Here is a 22,332-nt window from a genome sequence, read left to right on the forward strand (position 1 = left end):
GAGCTAGCTTCAGCCTTGTTTTTAAGGCCTGATTGAGTGAGACCCACCATATTATCCAGGATAATCTTCCTTATTTAAAGTCAGTTGATCAGAGACTTTAATAATATCTGCAAAATCCCTTAATAGCAAAAACCAGATTAGTGTCTGAATAACTGGGAGCTATACCCTGCTAGGCGGGCACGACATTGTAAGAAAATTGTTGCTTTGCCCTTTTGCAGGATAAATGCAAAAATATTTAACTACTCGGTGAATAATTGCTGACATATAGCCAATGATAACCCTAATAAAGTCAAAGGACTTCAGTTACAAACGGCATGGAGCTGACCGTCAAGGATATATAGGAGGTCAGGCCGGTAAACTGAAGCTTGCTCTTAATGTGCCGCAAAAAATGGCTGGGGAGGGATGAGTTCTGTACGCCTAAATGTAAGATGTTTCCCCCGCCAGAAATAATTCTCTCCCAAAATCAGGTTATAAGGAACCATCTTGATGATTTCATAGTAAAAAATACCCCCCAAGTGACCTAATACTAGCTCTGTGTGCTTCTAAATGGCACCAGACAGAGTCGGGTCTAAAAGGAGACACAAGGAATGGACACATCTCCTGGCGCCTGGATGTTGTGAAAGCCTCCTGGGACCCCTGGAGAATACGATGCAGTGCAGCCACCACCGAGAGTGAAGAGGCAAGCCGTCGAGCGGGCGGCGTTCTTGCCGTACGTGCATCTGATGACAGGCTTGTATCCAGAACGTCTGAAGAGCTCCCACAAATTCGTTTTCAGAACAGATGTAAACCAACAGGAAAGTGGGCAAAGGAGGGAATGGGTAGCTCATTCGTGAAGTAGGAGGGAAGGAAGCCTAGCAGACCCACGAAGATGCGCCTGCCTCCGAGACTGGGGACCTACACGGAAGAACTGCAGTAAGATGCCGCTGCACGCTCCCCTGAATGACTAAGCAGGACAGCAGAAATCCCGAGGTCGGTGACGCTGTACGATGACCTCCTAGAGCGAGCACCTGGCACGGCCCTGCCCGACAGCTGCCCCCGGGGCCGCCCGGCCGTGGCTCGTGCTTACACAGCCTGTATGAGGACGTCCTCAGCAGCACCGCTCATGGCAGCCAGGATCTGGAGACAACCCTGGTGTCCGTCTACACCGGATGGGTAAAACTGGGAGTATATCCACACAGTGCAATATTCTGTGTTTTTTTATTGGATATTTTTTTATTGGACCTCGATTTGTCCCGTCCCCGCCGCGCCTCCGACCCCCCTGTCAGGCCCCCTGCGCCTGCCGAGGACCCAAGGGCCCTATTTCAGGGTCTGACCCCCTAAGGCCACAGGATTCCGGGAACTAGAGCATGCTTCCAGAGGGGGCTCCTAAATAGCTTGCTAGTGATGGTTCAGGGAACCCCATTTTCTCCTCCAGCAGACAAATATTATCCTGGGGAACACCCTAGAACTGACAGGGGGGAAAAGCAAGTGCATCAAGTTGTACCGTGTGCACAGGATGCCTCACAGCAAAGATCCCAACAGTTTACTGGGTCCCCGTAAGACGGGATTACAGGTGCTGCTCCCCAACCCCTCCGTACTGTCCGACGTTTCTATGACAAACATGTTCCACACTGATAAACAGGTAAGAATTCCAATTTTTTTTATTTAAAGATTTTTATTCATGAGACACAGAGAGAGAGAGAGAGAGGCCGAGACACAGGCAGAGGGAGAAGCAGGCTCCATGCACGGGAGCCCGACGTGGGACTCGATCCCGGGTCTCCAGGATCACGCCCTGGGCTGAAGGCATCGCTTAAACCGCTGAGCCACCCGGGCTGCCCAAGAATTCCAAAATTAAATAAAAAACCATAATAATGGCTTATTAAATTAGGAGAGCGACGGCAACGAAACCGGAGGCTTCTTCCTGGACCGCGTTGCCCCGCGAGGAGCCCCTCCCTCCCCGGGCGTTCAGACTGGTCCCAGGAGGCCCAGCCTGCCACACTGTATCACGTAAATTTGCTTTTTTCTCTCTCCTACCCCACATCCTAAGAATTACCCAGGACCTCTTTTCTTTAGGCTCTAGCACCCTGCTGGTCAGCTCCCCGGCCGTCCCGTGAGCCCCCGCTGGCCTCGGCCCAGCCTCTCCCGCCACCTGGCGGGGCTGGGGCGCGCTGCCTGCACCCTCGGAGTCTGGGGGCTCCTCGCTCGCCTCCCCTGGGAGGGCCCTGCCGCCTCGGCCCCTGGAGCTCAGGGCACCCGGGCCTCTCCCGCTCCCGGCCCACAGCGCCCCCCACACGCCTCGCCCAGCTCTGTCCTCTGTCCGTGGTCACCCGGGAAACACCGAACTCCGGCGGAACAGACGCTCGGGCCACTGAGAGCGGGTCCACCCCCGCGGGCTCTCGCAGCGCCCTGCCTGCCGGGACTCGGGGCCCTGGACCACAGGGCCGCTCGGTGGCCACCTAGCGGGGGCGCCCGAGCAGGGGACCCCACCCCCGAGTGCAGGCGCCCCCAGACCGCCCCCGGGGCCTGGTGTCTGCTCGGCCCGTCCTGGATCCGAGGGGGGCCTCTAGGCGCCCAGGGCTCCGCAGTGGAGCACCTGCCTCGGCTCGTGGCCCCCGGGCCCGGGATCGAGCCCCGCAGCGGGCCCTACGCAGAGCCTGCTTCTCCCTCGGCTGATCTCCACCTCTCTCTGGGTGTCTGGGTGTCTTGGGGTGTCTGGGTGTCTTTGGGTCTCCGCCTCTCTCTGGGTCTCTGGGTGTCTCCATGTGTCTGGGTGTCTCTGGGTCTCCGCTTTTCTCTCTGGGTCTCTAGGTGTCTCTGGGTCTCCACCTCTGTCTCTGGGTATCTCTGGGTCTCCACCTCTCTCTGGGTCTCTGGATGTCTCTGGGTGTCTGGGTATCTGGGTGTGTTTGGGTGTCTCTGGGTCTCCGCTTTTCTCTGGGTCTCTGGGGGTCTCTGGGTGTCTGGGTGTCTCTGGGTCTCCACCTCTCTCTGGGTCTCTGGATGTCTCTGGGTGTCTCTGGGTATCTCTGGGTCTCCACTTTTCTCTGGGTCTCTGGGTGTCTCTGGGTGTCTGGGTATCTCTGGGTCTCTGGGTGTCTCTGGGTGTCGTAGAAACAAATACATGGGAAGGTCAGGTCAGCACCCCCTGCTGGGGCCCGGCTCACTGCTGCCTGGATCTCTTGGACTCCCCAGAAGCATGGGGACGCCCCCGGTGCAGCCCTTGTGGCCCCATCTGGGTGTCGGGACGGTTCCCAGCAATGGCCCTGGTCCCAGTCCCCCCCCATCCCCTTGCCTCCCCCCCGCTGCCCACCCAGTCAGCGAAGCAGGGAGCACTACACCTGCCCGAGGAGTCCCCCCCCACCGCGGGTCACCTGCCGCAGGGGGCGGGTGCGGAGGAAGGATGCGGCCTGTGCTTCCAGGATACACCCTGCAGGACCCTTGGGGACCCTCGGGGACCCCTGGCCGCCACCCAGGGCCAGGCGGAGGCTCCTGAGGCCACAGCCCCGCTTCCACACAGCACAGCAACTCGGCTTCTGCCCGCTGGCTGGTGGGGAAGCCTCCAGGGAAGATTGTAGTTTGGGAGGAAAAAAAAAAAAAGGTCAAACAAAAAAATGTATAAATATACTACAGACCCACACACTCCTACGTGTACACCGGGTAATTGCTAGCGTCCATTTCAGCAACGACACCTTTGGATTTCTTTTGTGGCTACAGTCGACCTTTGCATCACAGGGCTGAGTCAGGCAGATGGTTTGTACAAATTCAAAGTTTTAATGGCTGTTAAATAATAAAAGAAAGGATATTTGCACTATGTACATTCCGTCCGCTGACGGTACTCTCAGCTGGCCGTGCACATCTTATTGCACATATAGACAGTGTTCAGGGATCTTGAAGACGTCTTAGCCATACAAGGACTAGCACTGAAGAGGCAAGAAGCCATTGCACAAAAATATTGAAGCCATTTGCATTATACAGCCAACTGTAAGAAAAATACTGAAGATTAATATCGAGAGAAATATTTTAATTTCGGAAAAAAAATCTCTAAGAACAAGGATTACAGAGCTTCATGTTTGCCATATATATATATACACGTAAAAAAATATTTCAGGACCCTGCGTTCTGAATGCCCGTCAAGGTGCGGCGATCTGAATTCCTATTTCTACATCGACCTTTGCATGTTGTTGACACTGAATACGCTCTTTGCCCAAAATGCCTTTTTTTTTTTTATACATCATTACGCTATTTGACAAAACAGGTATTTTTGTGCAGTACAGGAAAATATTAAAATATATTTTAAGTTAGGTTAAAGTGCACAGTACGATTGATAGGAAATAACTGCTAGCTGCCAAGCCAAGTGAGCATCTCCGGTGGCCCCGCTGCTCGCCCACGGCGGAGGGCGGCCGGGGCGCCGACTCGTGTTAGCCTGTGTTCAGTGCAAACCATCCTCCTGGTGTCTTGTGTTTTGCGTTCACCCTTGTATTTGTCTTATAAAATGTGGCAGCTGCTGCTCTCAAAACTGAGGGTGGCTTTTCACAGAAGGGAAGCTGCAGTCAGCCTTCACAAGACTTTAAAAGACGAATGACCGGGGGATGAGTCGCTGTGGGGCGAAGACCGCGTGCAAACCGCCAAAAACAGGCGGTGGTGTCTGAGACGCCTTATGGGAATCCCTGGAGCCAACACAGGCCCCTTCCCTTTGCTGGATCCTCTCTGGGCGTGTTTTGACTGAACCTCCTCCTCTCTGGGCCACTGGGTCTCTAAACGCCACTGCCCTAGCCTTCCCCTAAGCTGCCCTGGGGTGGCTGGCAGCCGCCCCGCCCGACCGCCCCGCCCGACCGACCGGCTGACTCACTTCTGTGCTTTCACACCGGCGACGGTGAGGCTTGCAGCGCTCTACGGGAGCCGCCAACCAAGTTACAGTGAAACGGGCACGTCTGCGTCTCTGACATCGTTTCGCCTCTTAAGAGGGGCAGTCGTGAGAAGTGCTGGTTTCCTGATCCGGGTCCTTATGTGCCGTATGCATTCTCGCTCACTCGGTCACAGCTGTCCTTACACAAACTTTTTGGTTAGACAATAAACTTTTTATTTCTCTCTACTTTCCTATACCATTTCCTTATCATTTACCTTTGGTGCCAGACTTTCTTTCATTAGCCAGGTTACAGTGCAAAAGTTATACTTCAAGACACAGGACGCTAACACTTACTACTTCTTTGTGTTAAAAAAACGTGAATGTTTTGTGCATAGCAAAATAAGTCTGAATCCAAAAAAAAAAAATAATAATAATAATTGTTCACATTTCGTCTTCAAGTTTAATGTGCCTTTTTTTTTTCCATCACAGCTATTTACAAATAACTTTGGGGTGCTCTCTTGATTTCAGTCAGTTCATTATATGAGAGGACAACAGGGCTGCTGGAATGTAGGAAACTGGATGGAATGCAGAAATATAAATAAAACCAATGTTCCATAAACCAAAGTGTAAATAATGCCTCCCCAGAAAATAGTTCTTATCACAGAAGCACCTATTTTTGGCATAATTTTTTTTTTTTTTGCGGAGTCACATACACCAGAAAACATGATTACTGAGACCTAGAACTACTGCACACCAAAGAGGATAGAAAATAATTCAGTATTTATAATATTAAAATAAAGTGTTTAACCACAAAAAAGCAGTAATAAAATAGTCTCCTAATTTACAATTTGCATCCAAAGGATGAATAAGAACTCACTAATAAATAATATTCATATAAATATTTTTGTATGTCGAAAATAGTTTTCTAAAAGGCAATGGTCTCAAGAAACGTCTTGAAAAAATTTGGTGGTGAAAAACCTGATGGAGTCCCCCTCCCCCCACTAAATACCCAACGAGTTTGGTTTGAGTAAAACAAATGCATCTTGTTGCAAAAAACAGTTGTGCTTGGTGTTTTGGTAATGGCAGTAGGTGAGCGTGGAAGGGATGAAGGAGGTCGTAAAAGGCATTGATGTGCTGCTCAGTTCTTCACAGACGGCTCCCTCCCTGGCTTCAAGGTACGTGTCTCTCCTATCCTAACACTGGAGGCCAGTTCTGAAAGGCAGAAAAATGTCCCCTCACGTCCTCCCTCCAGTGCATCTAGAGCCAGGGACCTGACAGGCAGTGGCGGGAGGCGAGGAGAGCAGGTGCTGAGAGCAGAGTGCAGGATCTCTGATGAGGGGGGTCCGAACCGACCCAGAGGAGAGCAGCTGGCTTCATGTGAACAGAGCCTTCGTTACCGCTACATCTAGCAACGCTTGAACGGTGATGCCCACCTTGACCAGGCCTTTCTCTTCAAGGATGTGATGGGGGAGGCACAGTTTCTCCTAAAAGGGAGAAGAACACAGCGATGTCAATGTTTCGAAGACCAAAACGTGACCATAAAGTCTTAGAAGACGCCACTGGCGGGAGCTAAGCTGAGCTCTGACCTACGCGCCCGTCGGATCACCCCAGACGGCGCTTCCCCCCTTGCTTGTTTGCCTTCGGCCCACTGGCAAAGACCTTTTCTGTGCAGAGAAAATAACACTTTTGCCCAAGTGTGTGTGTGGGGGGGGGTTGTTCCAGAAAGTTTCCCAATCATCTTGAAATATGCAATCAATCTAAACATTAAAAAAAAAAAAAAAACCATCGGGGATCCCTGGTGGTGCAGCGGTTTGGCGCCTGCCTTTGGCCCAGGGCGTGATCCTGGAGTCCCAGCATGGGTCCATGGGTCCCGCGTTGGGCTCCCTGCATGGAGTCTGCTTCTCCCTGTGTCTCTGCCTTTCTCTCTCTCTCTCTCTCTCTCTATCATAAATAAATAAAGATCTTTAAAAAGACTTTTATGCTAAATAACTGAGCTATATAGTCAGGTGGAAATCAAGCACCAACATTATAGTGTTTTACGTTCTCATAAAGCAAAATTGCAAACAGCCTCTCACACATTTTAAAGGAACTGATGCACGCGGCTATGCGGACCGTGCGCCATTCTACCGACCATGAACCTTGATTTTATTTGCTGTGATCTCTGAAATGGAGGTACGCTGCGGGACTGGTATCCCTTCTTCGTGGTTTACCAACGGCCTTGTAGGTAAGTAATCTTAACCACGGCCTTCAACAGTCTCTCTTTTAGGACTTTCATAAAACTGTCAAAGACACAAATGTCCTGTTACTTTCTCATGTTGTGTTTTTGCTCTTGGGAAACGGCCGGTACATACAAGTCAAGGCAGAGAATCAACCCAACACCCGCCCCCCCCTTGCCCCCCCGGTGGTGGCCGATCAGGGTCTTGGCCAGTCCTGCTTCATCTCATGTGACTCCTGCTTGAGGGACCAGATCTTCCCGCTTCCTCCGTGCAGAGCGCTCAGGCACAGGCACTGTGCTCTTGGATCTTCCAAGGACACGCCAGGACATCTCCAGCAAACTGAACCGCCCTCGGAAAGTGGTGTTTCCCTACACTCTTAGTTGCCTTCGTACCACTATCCTTCCTCCTTCCCTAACTCGTGGGACGTTCAGAGCGTCTCAGACGGCACCCGGCACCAGGTCTGAAGAAATGGCCACACGTCGACGTAGGACAATTTTAATCATCATTTCACGTGATAGGATTGTCTTGTCAATGGCGTATTGGGTGGCCATTCGGGTTTACGCCAACTCAGCGGCCACGTGTCAACCCGAGACAGGATGGGAGGCTGAGCTGGGAGTCCTGAGCCGTGTCCTAGGCCGGGATGGGCATGCCACGGCCAGACATCAGGGCAGACCCCTTCCTGGGACCCTCTGTCATGGGCTTGTGAAAGCACCTCAATCTGGCACGTCATTGCTGAGGCTGGTCCCACACGGGCCGGGGTACGTTTACCTCATTCCTATGATCTCCACAGCACCCAAGGTGACATCTGGCTTCGTAGGAAATTACAAGTGGCCACTATTATGGCCACTCTTACGGCTAAGCTCCCGCTACTAGGCATTACTCAGGGGTGGTAAAAAAAAAAAAAAAAGTCTTCTATTTATGCCATATGCTAAAAGCAATTTCAAATGAATTAAAGAATTATTTTTTTAAATATATCTCTCCTAATAAAACCGAGATAGGGGGGCCCCTGGGTGGCGCAGCGGTTTGGCGCCTGCCTTTGGCCCAGGGCGCGATCCTGGAGACCCGGGATCGAATCCCACGTCGGGCTCCCGGTGCATGGAGCCTGCTTCTCCCTCTGCCTGTGTCTCTGCCTCTCTCTCTCTCTCTCTCTCTCTCTCTCTCTATCATAAACAAATAAAAATAAATTCTAAAAAATGAGATAAATAGTCTAGCATTTTCCTGTAGAAGTAAATGGAGAAATTTTCTGAGCTTAAAAAAAAAAAAAGGCATAAAAATCACAAAAGATCAAAACGATGGGTCGCCTTGAGGGTCAAAGCCACGTCAGCCCAGAAATAAACAGACTCCAGAGAAGTATCCGCATCAGATCACCAAGGGCTTCCCAGGACGTGGGGCCCAAGGATCACGGGGAAAGGCCGGGCGCGCCGGCGCGGAGCGCGAACGGAATGTGGAGAGGTCGAGGCAAGCCCCGGGCGCCGGGTGGGTGGGGGGGTGGGGGTGGGGGGTGGGGGGCCGGGGGGGGGGGCCCTTTGCTCCTTTCGGCCGCGTCCGCCGCTGCTCGGTGCGAGCGCTCCTGAGCCGGGAGCTCACGTCGCACGGGCTCGGGCTGAGCGGCCTCACCCGGCCCAGCGCATCGCAGCAGCGCAGCGCGGTCCCTGTGCCTCCCAGACGCCGGCTCCCGCCGCCGACGGGGCTGCCCCCTCCCCCTCCCCCCCGCCCCCCCCCCGCCCCCCCCCCCACCCCCACCCCCCAGCACAACCGCCCGCCGCGGGCCACCTGGGCGCCCGGGCTCAGCGCGGGCGGGGACAGCGGCGGCTCCCCCCCGCGGACGGAGAGGCCAGGCCGGCTGGTCCCGGTGCCTCCCAGCCACGGAGCCTCCGCCACACCCGCCGCCTCCCGGCCGCGCCCACCCATCTCCCATCTCCCATCCCACCTCCCACCTCCCATCTCCCAGGCCTCGCCCTTCACGTCACCCCAGGACCAGGAGGGCTCGCAGGCCGCCCGTCGCCCGTCGGGCCGGATCCCCTGCCTCGGGCCTTGCAGATGTCGAGCCACCCCGGGCTCGGCTTCGCTTCCAGGCCGGGGCCACACGGCCGCCTGCAGGCCGGGTCCGTCCGCAGCCTGCTCCGCGGGGGGGCTCCCGGGACACGGCCACGGCACGGCCACGGCCACGGCCACGGCGGCCCCTTCACCAGCCGGCGGCGGCTCCTGCGGCGGCTCCTGCGACGGCTCCTGCGACGGCTCCTGCGACGGCTCACAGCACGGGCCGCAGGGCCGCAGGGCCGCAGGGCCGCAGGGCCTCAAGGGCCCACGGTCTGGCACTTCGCAGGGAAGATTCTGCTGGGTCCCGGTCCGGACCGCAAGAGTCTTGAAGACCCGGTCACGCCACCCATCTCGGTCACTCTTTCTTTTTTTTTTTTTTTTTTGATCCCCAAGACCTGCCACAGAACCTTCCTTACTCAAAGAGCCGCGCTCGGTGCTTGAAGGACCAACAGACGGACACAGGCACAAAGGAAATCACGTTGAAGAGCCACGGAACTGGACCCCGATGGCCTCAAAGAGGAAAAAAAGCGTATATTCCGCGTCTCTGACTGGTCGTTGAGAGCTGGTTTCAGAACCCGAAGCCTGATTTCAGACCCAAATCTCTTGAAATACGATGATACTGAAATATTTTTTTCCCACTTGATCCCAAACCACGTTCAGGTTCTTGAAAAATTGAGATTGAATTAGAATTTAATTAATTTAAAAACATTTCTTGAAGTTTTGCTCCACTGTCCATTACTCGACCCTGCGAGGTGAAACGTCCTTTGCCCTTGTGTGCTGGATTTTCGAGAGATAACCCGAGCCACCATGCACTCAACTTAAGTTCTCACAAATAAGCGGTTTCAGGGTATCCAGTGCCTTTTTTCTTACCTATCTCCTTGGTGCGATTCCTACTCAGCTGTCTTACGTTCGGCTCTGCAGGGCCTTCTCTCCACCAGCCTCGTTCCCTAAGTGTCCCGCCCAGAACAGTGAGCCGCGTGTGAACCACGAATCCATAAACAGAGGGAACAGGAGCACCGGAGGGCTCAGCGGTGGAGCATCTGCCTCCAGCTCAGGTCGTGACCCCGGAGTCCCGGGATCGAGTCCCACATCGGGCCCCCTGCATGGAGCCTGCGTCTCCCTCTGCCTGTGTCTCTGCCTCTCTCTCTGTGTCTCTCGGGAATAAATAAATAAAATATTAAAAAAAAAAAAAAACCACACACACACACACACACACCCAGAGGGAACAATCCATACATCAGCTGTGACACACTGTGGAAATCCTGACACTTGAGTGGTGACCTGCCAGCGACTGGAGGAGCTGGAGGAAGCCAATCTTCTATTTCAAAGAAAGGATATGAATAAACAGTTGATTCTTTTTATCAGACGCTGGAAGGAAGTAGTGGGAGAATGGTGTTTCTTGTGTGAGGAAGGAGATTCGGGGCGCACGTCTCAATCACACAACTAAATCCCTGAGCAGCTCTCCGACGGCAAGCACGTCAGCCTGCACCCCAGGCACGCTGTACCGGCAGGCGTCACGCAAGCACACGAGCTGGTGGGTGGGTACCTCGGGGAAGAACCATGGCGAGGCCTAATGTTCTGAGTAGAAATGAACAGCCTGACAATGGACAAGACAGTTCATTCCAAGTTGTGCCGAAAGGGCTAAATTAATTGCGTCCTGTTGGTTGATTAAAACAAAAAAGAGAGAGAGAGAGAGAGAGATACCATCCAACAGACCCCAAGAGGGGCAGCACGCTAGGATACAAATACATTAACGACATGAGAAATGAAAGTGCATCCAGAGAATCCTTTGAGCCAGAGCTGAAATACGACCACAGCCCAAGAATGATGTCAAGTCAACACTGAGAATTAAGTCTGATCTCACGTGATTGCTCTACCCAGTTGCTATGGATAGAATTTTCTTGCAGGTGCCACCCTGTGAGTCTGCTCTCTTCTTCCCACCCCTCCCAAAGAAGAAAAAAAGCAAAACCCAACAGTGGCCATCATTAAGGGAGGCCTCAGAGCGCTGCAGAGCCAGATGGAAGCAGAGAGCTGCTCTGGGTGGGGCACAAATCAGCGTATCGGTGTGGGCTGGGGAAGGGAAACGTGTTTACGAAGACAACTTACGGCTCAGGGTGCGCGTGAGACTTTGCACAAAGGGACTTTATTGTGTTACAGGTGGAAGAGCACAAGGTGGCGCCCACAACGGTTGAGTACATCTTGTGGGCTCCTTACACACAGCCCAGGTTAACCGGGTCACGTCCACACGCCCTGTATTTCCCCCAGTCAACACAGAATCAGGAGAGAAACCGCTCAGGGAACCCAACAAGGTGCTTTCACCTAAAGAACGTTACCTGTTAGAAAACCTGACCTAAGATTTAGCCACAAAGACTACATATAAATACAGTCTTCTGACTATGTGGGTTTTCCATATTCTCAAGTCCCCCTGGGCTCGGGGAAGCGTTCGGAAAAATACAATTATCTTCTTAGCAGCCGTCGACGTAGACTCTTCACATCTCAGTAAGCTAGAAACTTATCTCGAAGAAGTTAACGTAATCATCTCCCAAAGCGAAGAAATGAATAGTATTTGGCAACTGGATGTAAGGTGGAGCGTAGGGGGACCCGAGCCACGGAGGAGGGCCTTCTCATGTTAGGAAGAGACATCCCAGAACCAGGAATGTCTTGGCCAAGACAAGATTCTAATGTTGTTTTTTTTTTTTCTCTTTTCTTTTAGTTACAAACGGATCGCTTTGCTCCCAAAGCAGATACAGTTACTAGGTGACCCTGTAAGCTTCCTCAAGACAGGAGCAGCTTGCTAATGTCACCGGGCATCAAAGGCTCGAGGGAAATTTCAGGTTGTTAGGGAAACTACATTCTTCTAAAATAAGAGCCAATCTCATTGTTGGCTCCGGCCACCGTGACCCAAGTCCTAGGACCAAGAATGTTCCATGACTCATGGCTTTATTTGAAAGCAAATACAGTCAAATCCATCACACTCTTGACCTCCAGTTATGATGTGATGGAGCCAAAAAACCAAAACGACCCATGACTGTACTTAAAAATAGAAATCCCCTCCGGAAACATGCTTTCCTTAGAGCTCAGGGCAGACCTAACAAGGAGCAAAACGTAAAAATACGCGCGAGGTGACGTGCAAGCGAAGCCTCCGGGGGGTGCTCGGACAGCAAGGGACCCTCGATCCCTTGTGGCCCACTGCACAGCTGGGGGGGGTCATGCTGTAGGGCAGAGGGGCTCCCTTGGGTGGAGGGGGGCCACCCTCCCAGCCCCGGCTGCAGGAAGCAGGGAGGAATCCAGCCACATGGCCAGCCAGGCAGGCAGTCGCGATGGGCTCTTTCAGCTTGTCCATCAGGGGATTCTTACAATTATGGGCCGAACTGGGGACCCCATGCCAGCCTCGGAGCTCCTCCGCCAGCCGGCCCTCCTACACCTCGACGGCCAAGTGCTGGAGTAGACTGTTGGGGTTGGGTGTAAAAGGATGGGGTCTGTAAAATCTTTCTTTCTTAGAAATGTATTTCCTAGTTCTGTAGAAATGGTTGTATTAGATGTTCTCTATCATTTGATAATATACTTGTGGACTAAAAGATGTAAGTGCTGTATAAAGTCAGCCAATTAGGTTAAACTAGCATATCTGCCCTTATTGTGTTTGTCATTAGCCTGAATAGAAAGGCCTTTAAAATTGATTTTTTTTTTTAGAAAGCATTTGAATGCATTTTGTTTGGCATTGCATTTATTCAATCAAGTATTTAATTAGTGCTAAGTGTGAGCTGGACCCTGTTGCTAAGCCCCAGCAAGCAATCGTATCTTAGATAGGGTTAAAACCCCCAGTAAAATTGCCATATTGCACGTCTTAATGAAGTTTGAATGTTCATCCGAACATTCTCCATGCGCTGATAGAGCCCCTCTGCTCCTGTTCTGGAACCCTCGTCGGCTCCCCCCGGGCCAGCAGGAGGGAGGGAGGGAGGAAGCCTGGGCCTGGCACCCGGCGGCCGGCCCGAGAGCCTGCTAATGGGCCACTGGGGGCGGGGGGGGGTCCCCGAGACGGATGGGGGGTGGGTGCAGACGCTAGGCGGCCAGAACGCTCCAGCGGTAAGTGACCAAGGCCAGAATGACAAAGAGAATAGGGACAAGACAGAAGCTCAGAAGGTCCCTGGAGCGGAGGGCAGAGCTCGGTCGTGGGGCTTTGTCCCCAAGTGCCAGCAGAGCGCCAACAGTCTTTCGAATGTGACGGAAGTCCAACTGCAGGACGTCACACGGAGAGCACAGGTCGGCCTAGTCCGGGGACAGCCATCGGGACAGAAAGAGACAGTGCACACGGTTAACATCCGCCGAGGAGCAGCTGCAAAGATGCACACTTTTTTTTTTTTTTTTTTTTTTTGCCTCCTAGCAAATGGCAAGAGCCACCCCTTATGTCCACGCACCGTCAGCGACTGCCTCACCCACCGCTGCAGGAGCGGGGCGCAGCCCGTGGGTCCGGTGCCACCTTGTACCCTCCAGGCCCCGCCCGGCGCCCGAACCGCGTGCCCGGTGAAGGGCAGCCCGAGCTCGCCGATGGCACGAAAGTCGGCGCCTCTTTCTGCACTAGGGACACTCACGACACGACCTACGGGAAAGACGGGAACCCCCAGGGCGGCCCCCCACCTGTCCTCACCGCCCCCCACGCATTCTTGAGCCCGGCGTCTCAACACGGAGGGCACCCAAAGTGCCCCTCCCTGAAAGGTCACCTAAGCCATCTCCGGGTTAGGGTGGCTCATAAACCCTGGGGAATGCTGGCTGCGAACATGTCCCCGCACGTGCCACAGAGGCCCCTGCATTTCGTGCACCTGTAGCCACACGGGGGCCCAAAGTCTGGGGGGGGGTCTCCTAACTTAGACGTGCGGTTGGGGTAAAACGTGAGACGCCCGCGTGGGGCTGTCACGTAAATGCCTTCACCTCTGAACAGGTGTGTTGGGGGCACAGGTGTTCTGGGTCGGCCTCAGAGTATCTGCTGCCGTCAGGAAGCCAACGGCCTCCTCATACACTGGGCTCCTGAACTGGAAATGACCCCAGCGTGACGTTACCGGAGATTATAATTTAATCCTAATTAATAGGATTAAGTGATCATTTAATTGATATTTCTATTTCGTAAATGCAGCTTTAGTTCGAATTTGGCGAAGCATCTCAAACACGTGCAATGTGTATTTTGCAACATCCTTTGCTACAGTTTTGCCCCTTATTTTAGCCTCATTGCTAAGCAGAGGCAAATCCCAGAGCCGCTGAGTCTAAGGTAGAGACGCTGACTTGTTTTATCCCCTGAAGTTAGCTCGGTGCCCTCGGATAAATAGGAATATTACGGTACCAAGTGGGGTGCCTAAGAGCAAAAACATTCTACTCTTACGTTAATGTATGAAGGTAGAGATGCTGCTCTTAAGACTTTTTAAAGACCCTGAGTCATGTCCTACCTGTTCAGATCATGCGTCTTTTCTCAGTGGGTTTGGAGGAACCAAACTACCTGTTATTTTCCTGAGAATGGAAACAGCTACACACAGATCTGATTTCACTGGGGGAGAGACGCAGATCGAGCATTAGCAGGTGGCGAAACATCTAAGGAAAGAAGTTTCTATTGCAATAAGAATTCTCTATTGCAATGTTGTGCTTTAACCAGTGAAATCTGAGCAAAGCAGACAGAAGACAGGAGGCATCCACAAACCGAAAAGTGATTTCCACAGAAGTGGGTATTTCCATGTTAAAAGCAAATCATTCCAGCTCCGGTGTCTATCTGAATACACCTGCTGGAACCCTATGGAAATGTCTGGGCTGCTCCCCACCAAAGAACTGGGGTCGGGTTGTCCTTGCAGTGGTCTTCAGGAGCACACTTCTGGCACGGGGGAGCCAGCACAGACCATCCTCCTCCTCCTGGAATTAATTTCGCGACGCCACAGATTCTGGGCTTAATTCAGATTCAAGTGGGGGAGGGCGCAGACCCACAGTCCATGGTGGTTGGTTTAGACTGAATCGTGGCCTCTAACGGGAAAGGCGTGGGTCTAACTAGGATTGTCTGGTAGGTAAAAGCTGAAGTCGCCGTAACGGGGGAGTGCGGGGTGCAGGGGGCCCTCTGAGACTTGCGCGCTGACCTGTCCCGCGGCCCACAGCCCACAGCCCACAGCCCACGGCCATCGGAGCAGCCTCTGCAGGGACGCTGGGCTAGGAACCAGGGCTGAAACCCCTGGGAGGAACGGATTTTCTGCCCCTTGTGCCTACCAAACCACAGTCGTAATGAGGCGGACTTAAGAGATTATACATTTCTTATCTTAAAATTAAAATAGGAAAATGCTGAAGAGGAAGAAAATTTATTTTTTTTAATTTATTTTTTTTTTGAGGAAGAAAATTTAAAGGGGCAAAATTTCACTCGGTATTATAGGGCGTCGGTAATTACGGTAGGCCGTAATTTGAAAAACCCAGTTAAGGGGATCCCTGGGTGGCTCAGCAGTTTAGGACCTGCCTTCGGCCCAGGACGTGATGCTGGAGTCCTGGGATCGAGTCCTGTATCGGGGTCCCTGCAGGGAGCCTGCTTCTCCCTCTGCCCGTGTCTCTGCCTCTCTCTCTCTCTCTCTCTATCTTTCATGAATAAATAAATAAAATCTTTAAAAAAAAAAGTAAAGTAAACCCAGTTAATACACGCAGAGTCCTCACAGGCAAGTGTGGCTGCTAATCCCCACCACGCAGAACAGAATTCACAACCCCGAGAGGTGAACGACCACTTTCTCTTAGAGTCAACACGAGAATGTGTGACGAAGCTTTCTGGGTTCAAGACTGGCCCAGCTCCCCCAAACAGAATCGTAGACAGGTCAGGGAAAAGGTCTGGTTTATAAATGTTCTGAGGGTCAAGCAGTCTAAATTCTAGGAGATTTAGAATATATTCAATGTATTTAAATATTTTAATTTTTAAGGTGACCATACTTACAAAGTATTTTTTAAAATCTCAGATAACAAAGCTCAGGAATGTTGACAGCCATTCTGAACCTTTAAAGGGCTGACAGAGGAGGCCATAATCTGATGGGAGTGGGGTAATGCTGGGCTTCCAGAATTTTCTCCAAATATCTGAGAATCTATATCAATTTTATGTACTTACAGGGTAACTATTTTATCAGTGAGCCACTTTACCTAGAACTGTAACTGAAGATGCTGCTTCTAAAATGTTTATTCTCGGGGATCCCTGGGTGGCGCAGCAGTTTGGCGCCTGCCTTTGGCCCAGGGCGCGATCCTGGAGACCCGGGATCGAATCCCACGTCGGGCTCCTGGTGCATGGAGCCTGCTTCTCCCTCTGCCTGTGTCTCTGCCTCTCTCTCTCTCTGTGACTATCATAAATAAATAAAAATTTTAAAAAATTTTTAAAAATAATAAATAAATAAATAAATAAATAAATAAATAAATAAATAAATAAATAAAACGTTTATTCTCAACAATGCACGGATGAAAGGCTGCTGGACTGCTGACCTCAGAGACCCTGCCAGCAGGAGACACGCGGCGGGAAAGGAGTCTTACATTCTCAGTGATAAACACAAGAATAAGGGTGGAAGAAGGGTGCCTGATTTTACACACCAGAGACGGACCCTTCTTAATAAATTATGAACTTAAAAATTGCTGTTAATTAAAATGATAAATGTGTCCATCTGCACCTCTGGTTCTTCGGCCTCAGAATTAACCAGTATGAATAGAAAATTACAATAAGCTTTGTAATAATAATCTCATCCCATCTCCCAAAAGCTTTTACTAGTTATGACTTAAATTGATGCTCAAGTTACTGATTAGGGGGAAGAAGGCAGACATAAAGTTCAAAGAGGGAGAACTCATTTCTCCCGTTCTCAAGGTTAAAACAACAACGAAAAAGAGTAGCTTCAATTTACCGAATGTATGTCAATAAAGAAAAAAAAATCAGATTAGTTACAAATTTCCTAAACCTTCAGCAACATTAGGGAAGTGACTACTGTTACCTTCAGACCCTGTATCTCATCATAAAAAAATAAATTAAAAAAAAAAACAAGAAAAGGCAAATATGAAAAGTATTAAAAAGAAGACTCAGCCATAAATAACGTCAACATGACCCACTACATGTGTTAGAATCCGAACATGCTCCAGGATTTTATTTTTAACTGCATTTGGCCCATGCAGAAGCCGAGGGATACCCTCCAGTCCCAGGAGGGCAGGTGGGGGCCCGGAACCGCCAACCTGTCCTGGAGCTGCTGCCCTTCATCCTCTTCTCTGTTGTCCCTCTGCAGACAGTAGGACTATGGAGGGCACAAAACGCATTTCCTGTAAGTTCCCTCCTCCTCTAAAGACGGCCTGTCTCTTAGGTTAAAGACCTTGCTCCTTACAGAGGTCTGAGGCCAAGGCTACTTATTGAAAACAGAGTAGAAAAATTTCCCTGGTAAACCAAAAAAATATCTATTTTTGAATACTTTTAATGATTCATAAATCGGAGGTTTCTGTTGACCTGCGACAACACTAGTAAGAGCCCCAAACAACGCTAAATTTGGATCAATTTGGAAACCCCCCACAGCCAACCATGAATCTTCTATGACAAGTTTAGAGGCCAAGAAAAGAAGCCTCAGTGTGTCCAGTAACAGCCTCATGACTGTGACTGAAGTCAGGTTCTTGGGGGACACAAAGAACACATCCTCAGGCATCCAAAAGCCCACCAAGGGTCGGCCCGTCTTCAAGATCAAGTTGATGCTTGCGCCAGACGTCAAAGGCGGCTTTGCACAGTCTGACTCCTGGCATCAGTACCCGCAGGGGCTCTGCAGGGCGCTGGGACCCTCACACAATCCCAGGTTCTCCAAGGCACCACGATGCACCTGTGGTTCACTCTTCTACCCCGAAGCAGGGGAAGCAACTGTGGAGCTGCAGGATACAGGGGAGCTTTCACGGAATCTTACAGCTCGGAGAATCTTAGTACCCTGATGACTTTCAAGCTATGTTTAGCCACAGGATACTTTTTTCTCCCCAAAGAAAATGTGAGCTGGGAAGCCAATATCTGCTATGGACGAAGGAGCCACTGCTCTGGCGGGTGCGAGAGGGCGGGAATGGTCTGTAGTCTCCCCCCTTGGCTTTGCCTCACCTGCTGTGCCGGACGTTCGAAAGACTCCAGGGCTCTGAAGAACGTGGCCTGAATTTACTGCTCAAGTCCAACACCTGCAGTTTGCAGGGCGGGGGGAACTGGGTCCCAGAGAGCCGGGTTCCAACGCCACCTCTGCAGCTACCAGCTGGGAGCGTGAGCTTAGGAAATTATTTAACCGCCCTGGACTGCGGTTTCCTCGGAGCGTGGCAATAAAATATTGACCCCCAACCCTCCACGGTGAGCATTTAAGATGATGCACGTAAAGGAAGTCCTCAATACGCAGTTAACCGCTGCTAATTTTAAGGAGTCGGCCTCAAAACCAGTTAACAGCACAGGAAGGGACGACTGACCCCCCACCTTGTGCATTCCCTCCCTCTGCTCACAGATCCCTTTCACCCACTCGCTCTTCTCCTTCAGGGTTATAGTCACTCTGAGTGTGTCCCTTTAGTTGAGGGACTGGTCCCCCAAACCAAAACCAAGACCCCCTCCCCCAATGCACCAGAAATGGGCAGTGGGGAGGAAAATGATCTCCACTGAAATAACTATGGGAAGGAACGTCATCCCCTCCACTGAGAAAGAAGCTTGCCCACAAGTGCTGCTTCTGGTTCATCTTTAAGGACATCTCTCTGAGGCAAACCTCTATCTCATTAGCAAACTTCTACCTCACCCCAAATCCTTCTCGGCTGATGGCATGTAAGTCTCCGGTCACCCCACCAGAACTGCTCCAGATCCCTATCGCTAACTTCTTCCTGTGATCTCATCGTCCTTCCATCAGTAGCAGCTGCTGTCCCAAGTCCTGTCTGTTCCCCTGCACGTAAGGAGCCAAGGGTGTCCATCCAGCCTTACGCAACGTCACAAACAACACCCAGGGGTCTGGAGTTGTCTCCCTTGTCCCCATATGCTAACCTTCTGCGAAGGCACTGACCGGCTGCTTACACCGTCTGTAATTCTGGATGCGGCCAAGGGAAGGAGGCACATTTCCAGGCGAGCCGCACCAGAACCTCTCTACCAAAGGGCAAGACGCATCGTGAGCCTTGACGGACCCGAGGCATACGGCCGTGACGGTGTCCATGGGGACTTCTAATGAAAATGGAATAAACTATGACCATTGGAACCATTTAAAAATTGCTTCCGTCCCTTCAGATGACTTTATTTGTAAAAATTTAACTGAATCTGTTCAGCAAATACTTTGCACGTGTAGGAACGTGCAGAAATCACATATGGGGCGGACGCTGACGCTGAAGCCTGGTGGTTTCGAACAGTGATACTACTACAAAGGACAAGAAACCCAGAGCTTAGAGCACGGCTGTGACTCTTCAGTCTCTACAGGACGATTCATCATTGTCAGCATTTAGCTTATAAGATACAGATCTCAAGATCTCTGGGACTACGAGGTATGTGAGTAGGTAAGCAAGGGATGGAGAAGAAAGCAGGAAAAGTTACAAACTGAGGAATTAACTATATTTGGGGCTGGGTAATCAAGGCCTATTTTGTTACCCAAATATTAAGTGTGATGCAATTAAGAAAACCTAACGGTATCGGTTCTCTGTTTTTCTAGGTACCAGCCTGATCGTAAATGGAGAATTTATGCGCGTAGGCTTGTGGGAGAATTGCTTTTGTAGTGCAAATAATTAATTGCAGCGTGCCACATACACGTTAAAACATAATCCCCTTCAGCAGGGAAAGAAGCGTATCTGAGGGAGAAGAGGGTCGTTTTTCCCCCTCCCCCGGCCCACTCTGCTATTCCCTGATTAAAAGAGCTCCTCATTTCCAATCATGCATTCTGTGAGATGAAACTAAGTTCCCTCGAGTGTACGGGATGATTTGCCAATCGCCTTCCAAGGGCATTTTCTAATTTTCCACTAGAATATTCCTTCCTTCCTTTAACATGTCTCATTAAGAAGTTCAACTGCTACCTAACCAACAGACCTTGGTAGCACAAAGCTTAATGTAACACTAGTCACCAGTAAAATGCTACCGGAGTATCCATGGGGATGGATATATATGTACACACACACACACACACACACACGAGTGTGCACGCAACCACACGTGCACGTTACACACGATGCAAAACCGCAATCTCACCTCAAATCTTAAAAAGAAATCCCAAAGGTAGCCTAAGTAATATATGTCTTACTAAGCACTGGCAAATGGGACCCTGGCAAAAAAAGGTTATTCATTCCCCGTAACACAATCTTCTCCGAAATTACCAACCGCTGATTAGTGCAAGGGGCACTTCGCTAGGGGCATAATTCAGAAATGATGAAAAATTTTTCTCTGCATATTATGGTAATTTAATTTTCTCTTCCCTACCTTAAGAGAAAATTGTAATTAGCCAACCTTTACTCACAACACTCGGTTAAGGACATTTCCATTTCGTTTTGTATCACCATAAGCCACCACTACCCCCCCCCCGCCGCCAAAAAAAAAATCCGATGAGTTTAAAGATGTCACAGGGGATGAGGCCGTAATTCATCAGTGCTTTCTAGCACAGACACAGATAATTTATCCTCTGGAACTTGGTATGATAGTTTTGATTCGCACATGGAAATCTTATTAGCCTGTGATGGAGTCAAACCATTAATAATAGTTCGTGTATGAGAATTTGCACAAATATTTGACACCAAGAACGTAGATGCAATATTAAAACGTACACATGCAATACAGACACACAGATTAACAGCGTTGAAAGACGTCTGGATTGATCACAAAGACATTTAGTCCGTCATACAAAGATTACACTCTTTTTATAAACAGGAATTTATAAGCTTTTCTTTATGGATATAGTTCTGACATAATGATGCTTATGCAGTTCTTTCCTTGTCTTCAAATAAAATTAAGAATGGCACCACTAACCCCTCACCTTTGAACCTTAATAAGCTAAAAGATGGGGGGGTGGAGGCAAAGGAAGGAGGGAAGGAAGGAAGGAGGAAGGGAAGGAAGGAAAGATAAGGGAAAAAGAGGAAGATGGGAAGGAGGGAGGGAGACTAAGCCTTTCTCGAGGGTCCAATACCTAACTCCAACACTGAGTAGGATTACGATGCAATGTGATTCCCTCAGATACTCATAAGCAGTATTTCATGACAGTTTATAGTTACTTTATCCCTGATATATTAGAAAATACAGAAGAAAAAATTTTTATAATGTGATTTCTGTCCACTTCCGTTTACCACAATGATGATAAACTTACCAACTTACCCCCAAATTCTGAGCGGATTGAGCTTCTGTCTCCCTAAGAAATCATTTTATTATTATTTTTTAAGAAATCACTATATGTTACTAATAGGAAAGTCTTTAAAAGCCCCAGATTAGCCATCAGGCTGAGGCTGAGGCTGGGGCTTTAGCTTGGGAGAAAGAGAAAGTAGCCAAGTACAGTTGGGCGGGCTACAGGGAGTGCCAGTGGGGTCTACGGCGGACTAATGGGGGAAATGGAACCGCAAACAGATAACAAATTACAAAGCAACATACATTGTTATTATTATTGGTAATGATTGATTATAATAATAACAATAATTATGATGTTTTCAGTGTTGACTATTTTGGTCCACATACCCCAAAATGCAACCACACGGAACGGAAACCAACTAGTTAGTGGTCAGTTACAGGTCTGCTTTGCTTACGAGCCACGGGTAAGGAAAACCAACAGCTCCAAAATTCTACCCTATGGAACCTGCCAGAAGGCTCACTGCAGCCACAGTCATTTCTGCTCTTGGAGTAGAGAATCAAGCTAACTACAGGTTTTTCTCAAGGCTGGAATTTTGCATTTATTTCAAAACCTGAAATGAATGATATTCCCTTTTCCCTCAGTGTTGACCATACTGCTATAAGCCATTTTAATCTCATTGAGATAGAGGAATTTAAACTAAAATTTTAGATAGCTGATTTAATATTATTCCTCAAGAAAGGGCTGAGACTAAAAAAGGAGGTGCAAAGCTGTGCATCCATCGGTGGGTTCAAACACATAGGTGAAATGAAATCTATACCAAAGCATAGTTAACTGGGATAAGTTTGACGTTACCTCTGGCACTCCTAATTTTCGGCATGCTTCCAAAAAGTTTTCCACATTTCTTCTGCATTTGGCCATGCTGAGTTTGGGCTGTAAATACAAATACGCAGAAATAATGAATAATTAAAAGAGAAATAGTTTTAGTAACAGG

General features: G+C 50.0%; 1 protein-coding gene across 5 annotated transcripts in view; it reads right to left on the minus strand.

Annotated features, from left to right (window-relative positions):
- Positions 1–3,729: 3,729 nt before the first annotated feature.
- LRCH1 (leucine rich repeats and calponin homology domain containing 1) overlaps positions 3,730–22,332 on the minus strand; it is a 199,927-nt gene continuing 181,324 nt past the window's right edge. For 3 of the 5 annotated variants that reach the window (XM_055335664.1, XM_055335663.1, XM_055335665.1), the window contains 2 exons: positions 22,194–22,271; positions 3,730–6,309 (listed from right to left, as the gene is read on the minus strand). In XM_055335664.1, coding sequence (XP_055191639.1) covers positions 6,199–6,309; positions 22,194–22,271 — 189 coding nt within the window. In that variant the 3' untranslated portion in view covers positions 3,730–6,198. Of the gene's footprint in view, positions 6,310–9,468; positions 13,348–22,193; positions 22,272–22,332 lie in introns of those variants that run through there. The other 2 variants (XR_008665747.1, XM_055335666.1) reach the window with 2 other exon arrangements.

The sequence above is a fragment of the Nyctereutes procyonoides genome, unplaced genomic scaffold, assembly GCF_905146905.1.
Source record: "Nyctereutes procyonoides isolate TBG_1078 unplaced genomic scaffold, NYPRO_anot_genome, whole genome shotgun sequence".
Taxonomy (NCBI): domain Eukaryota; kingdom Metazoa; phylum Chordata; class Mammalia; order Carnivora; family Canidae; genus Nyctereutes; species Nyctereutes procyonoides.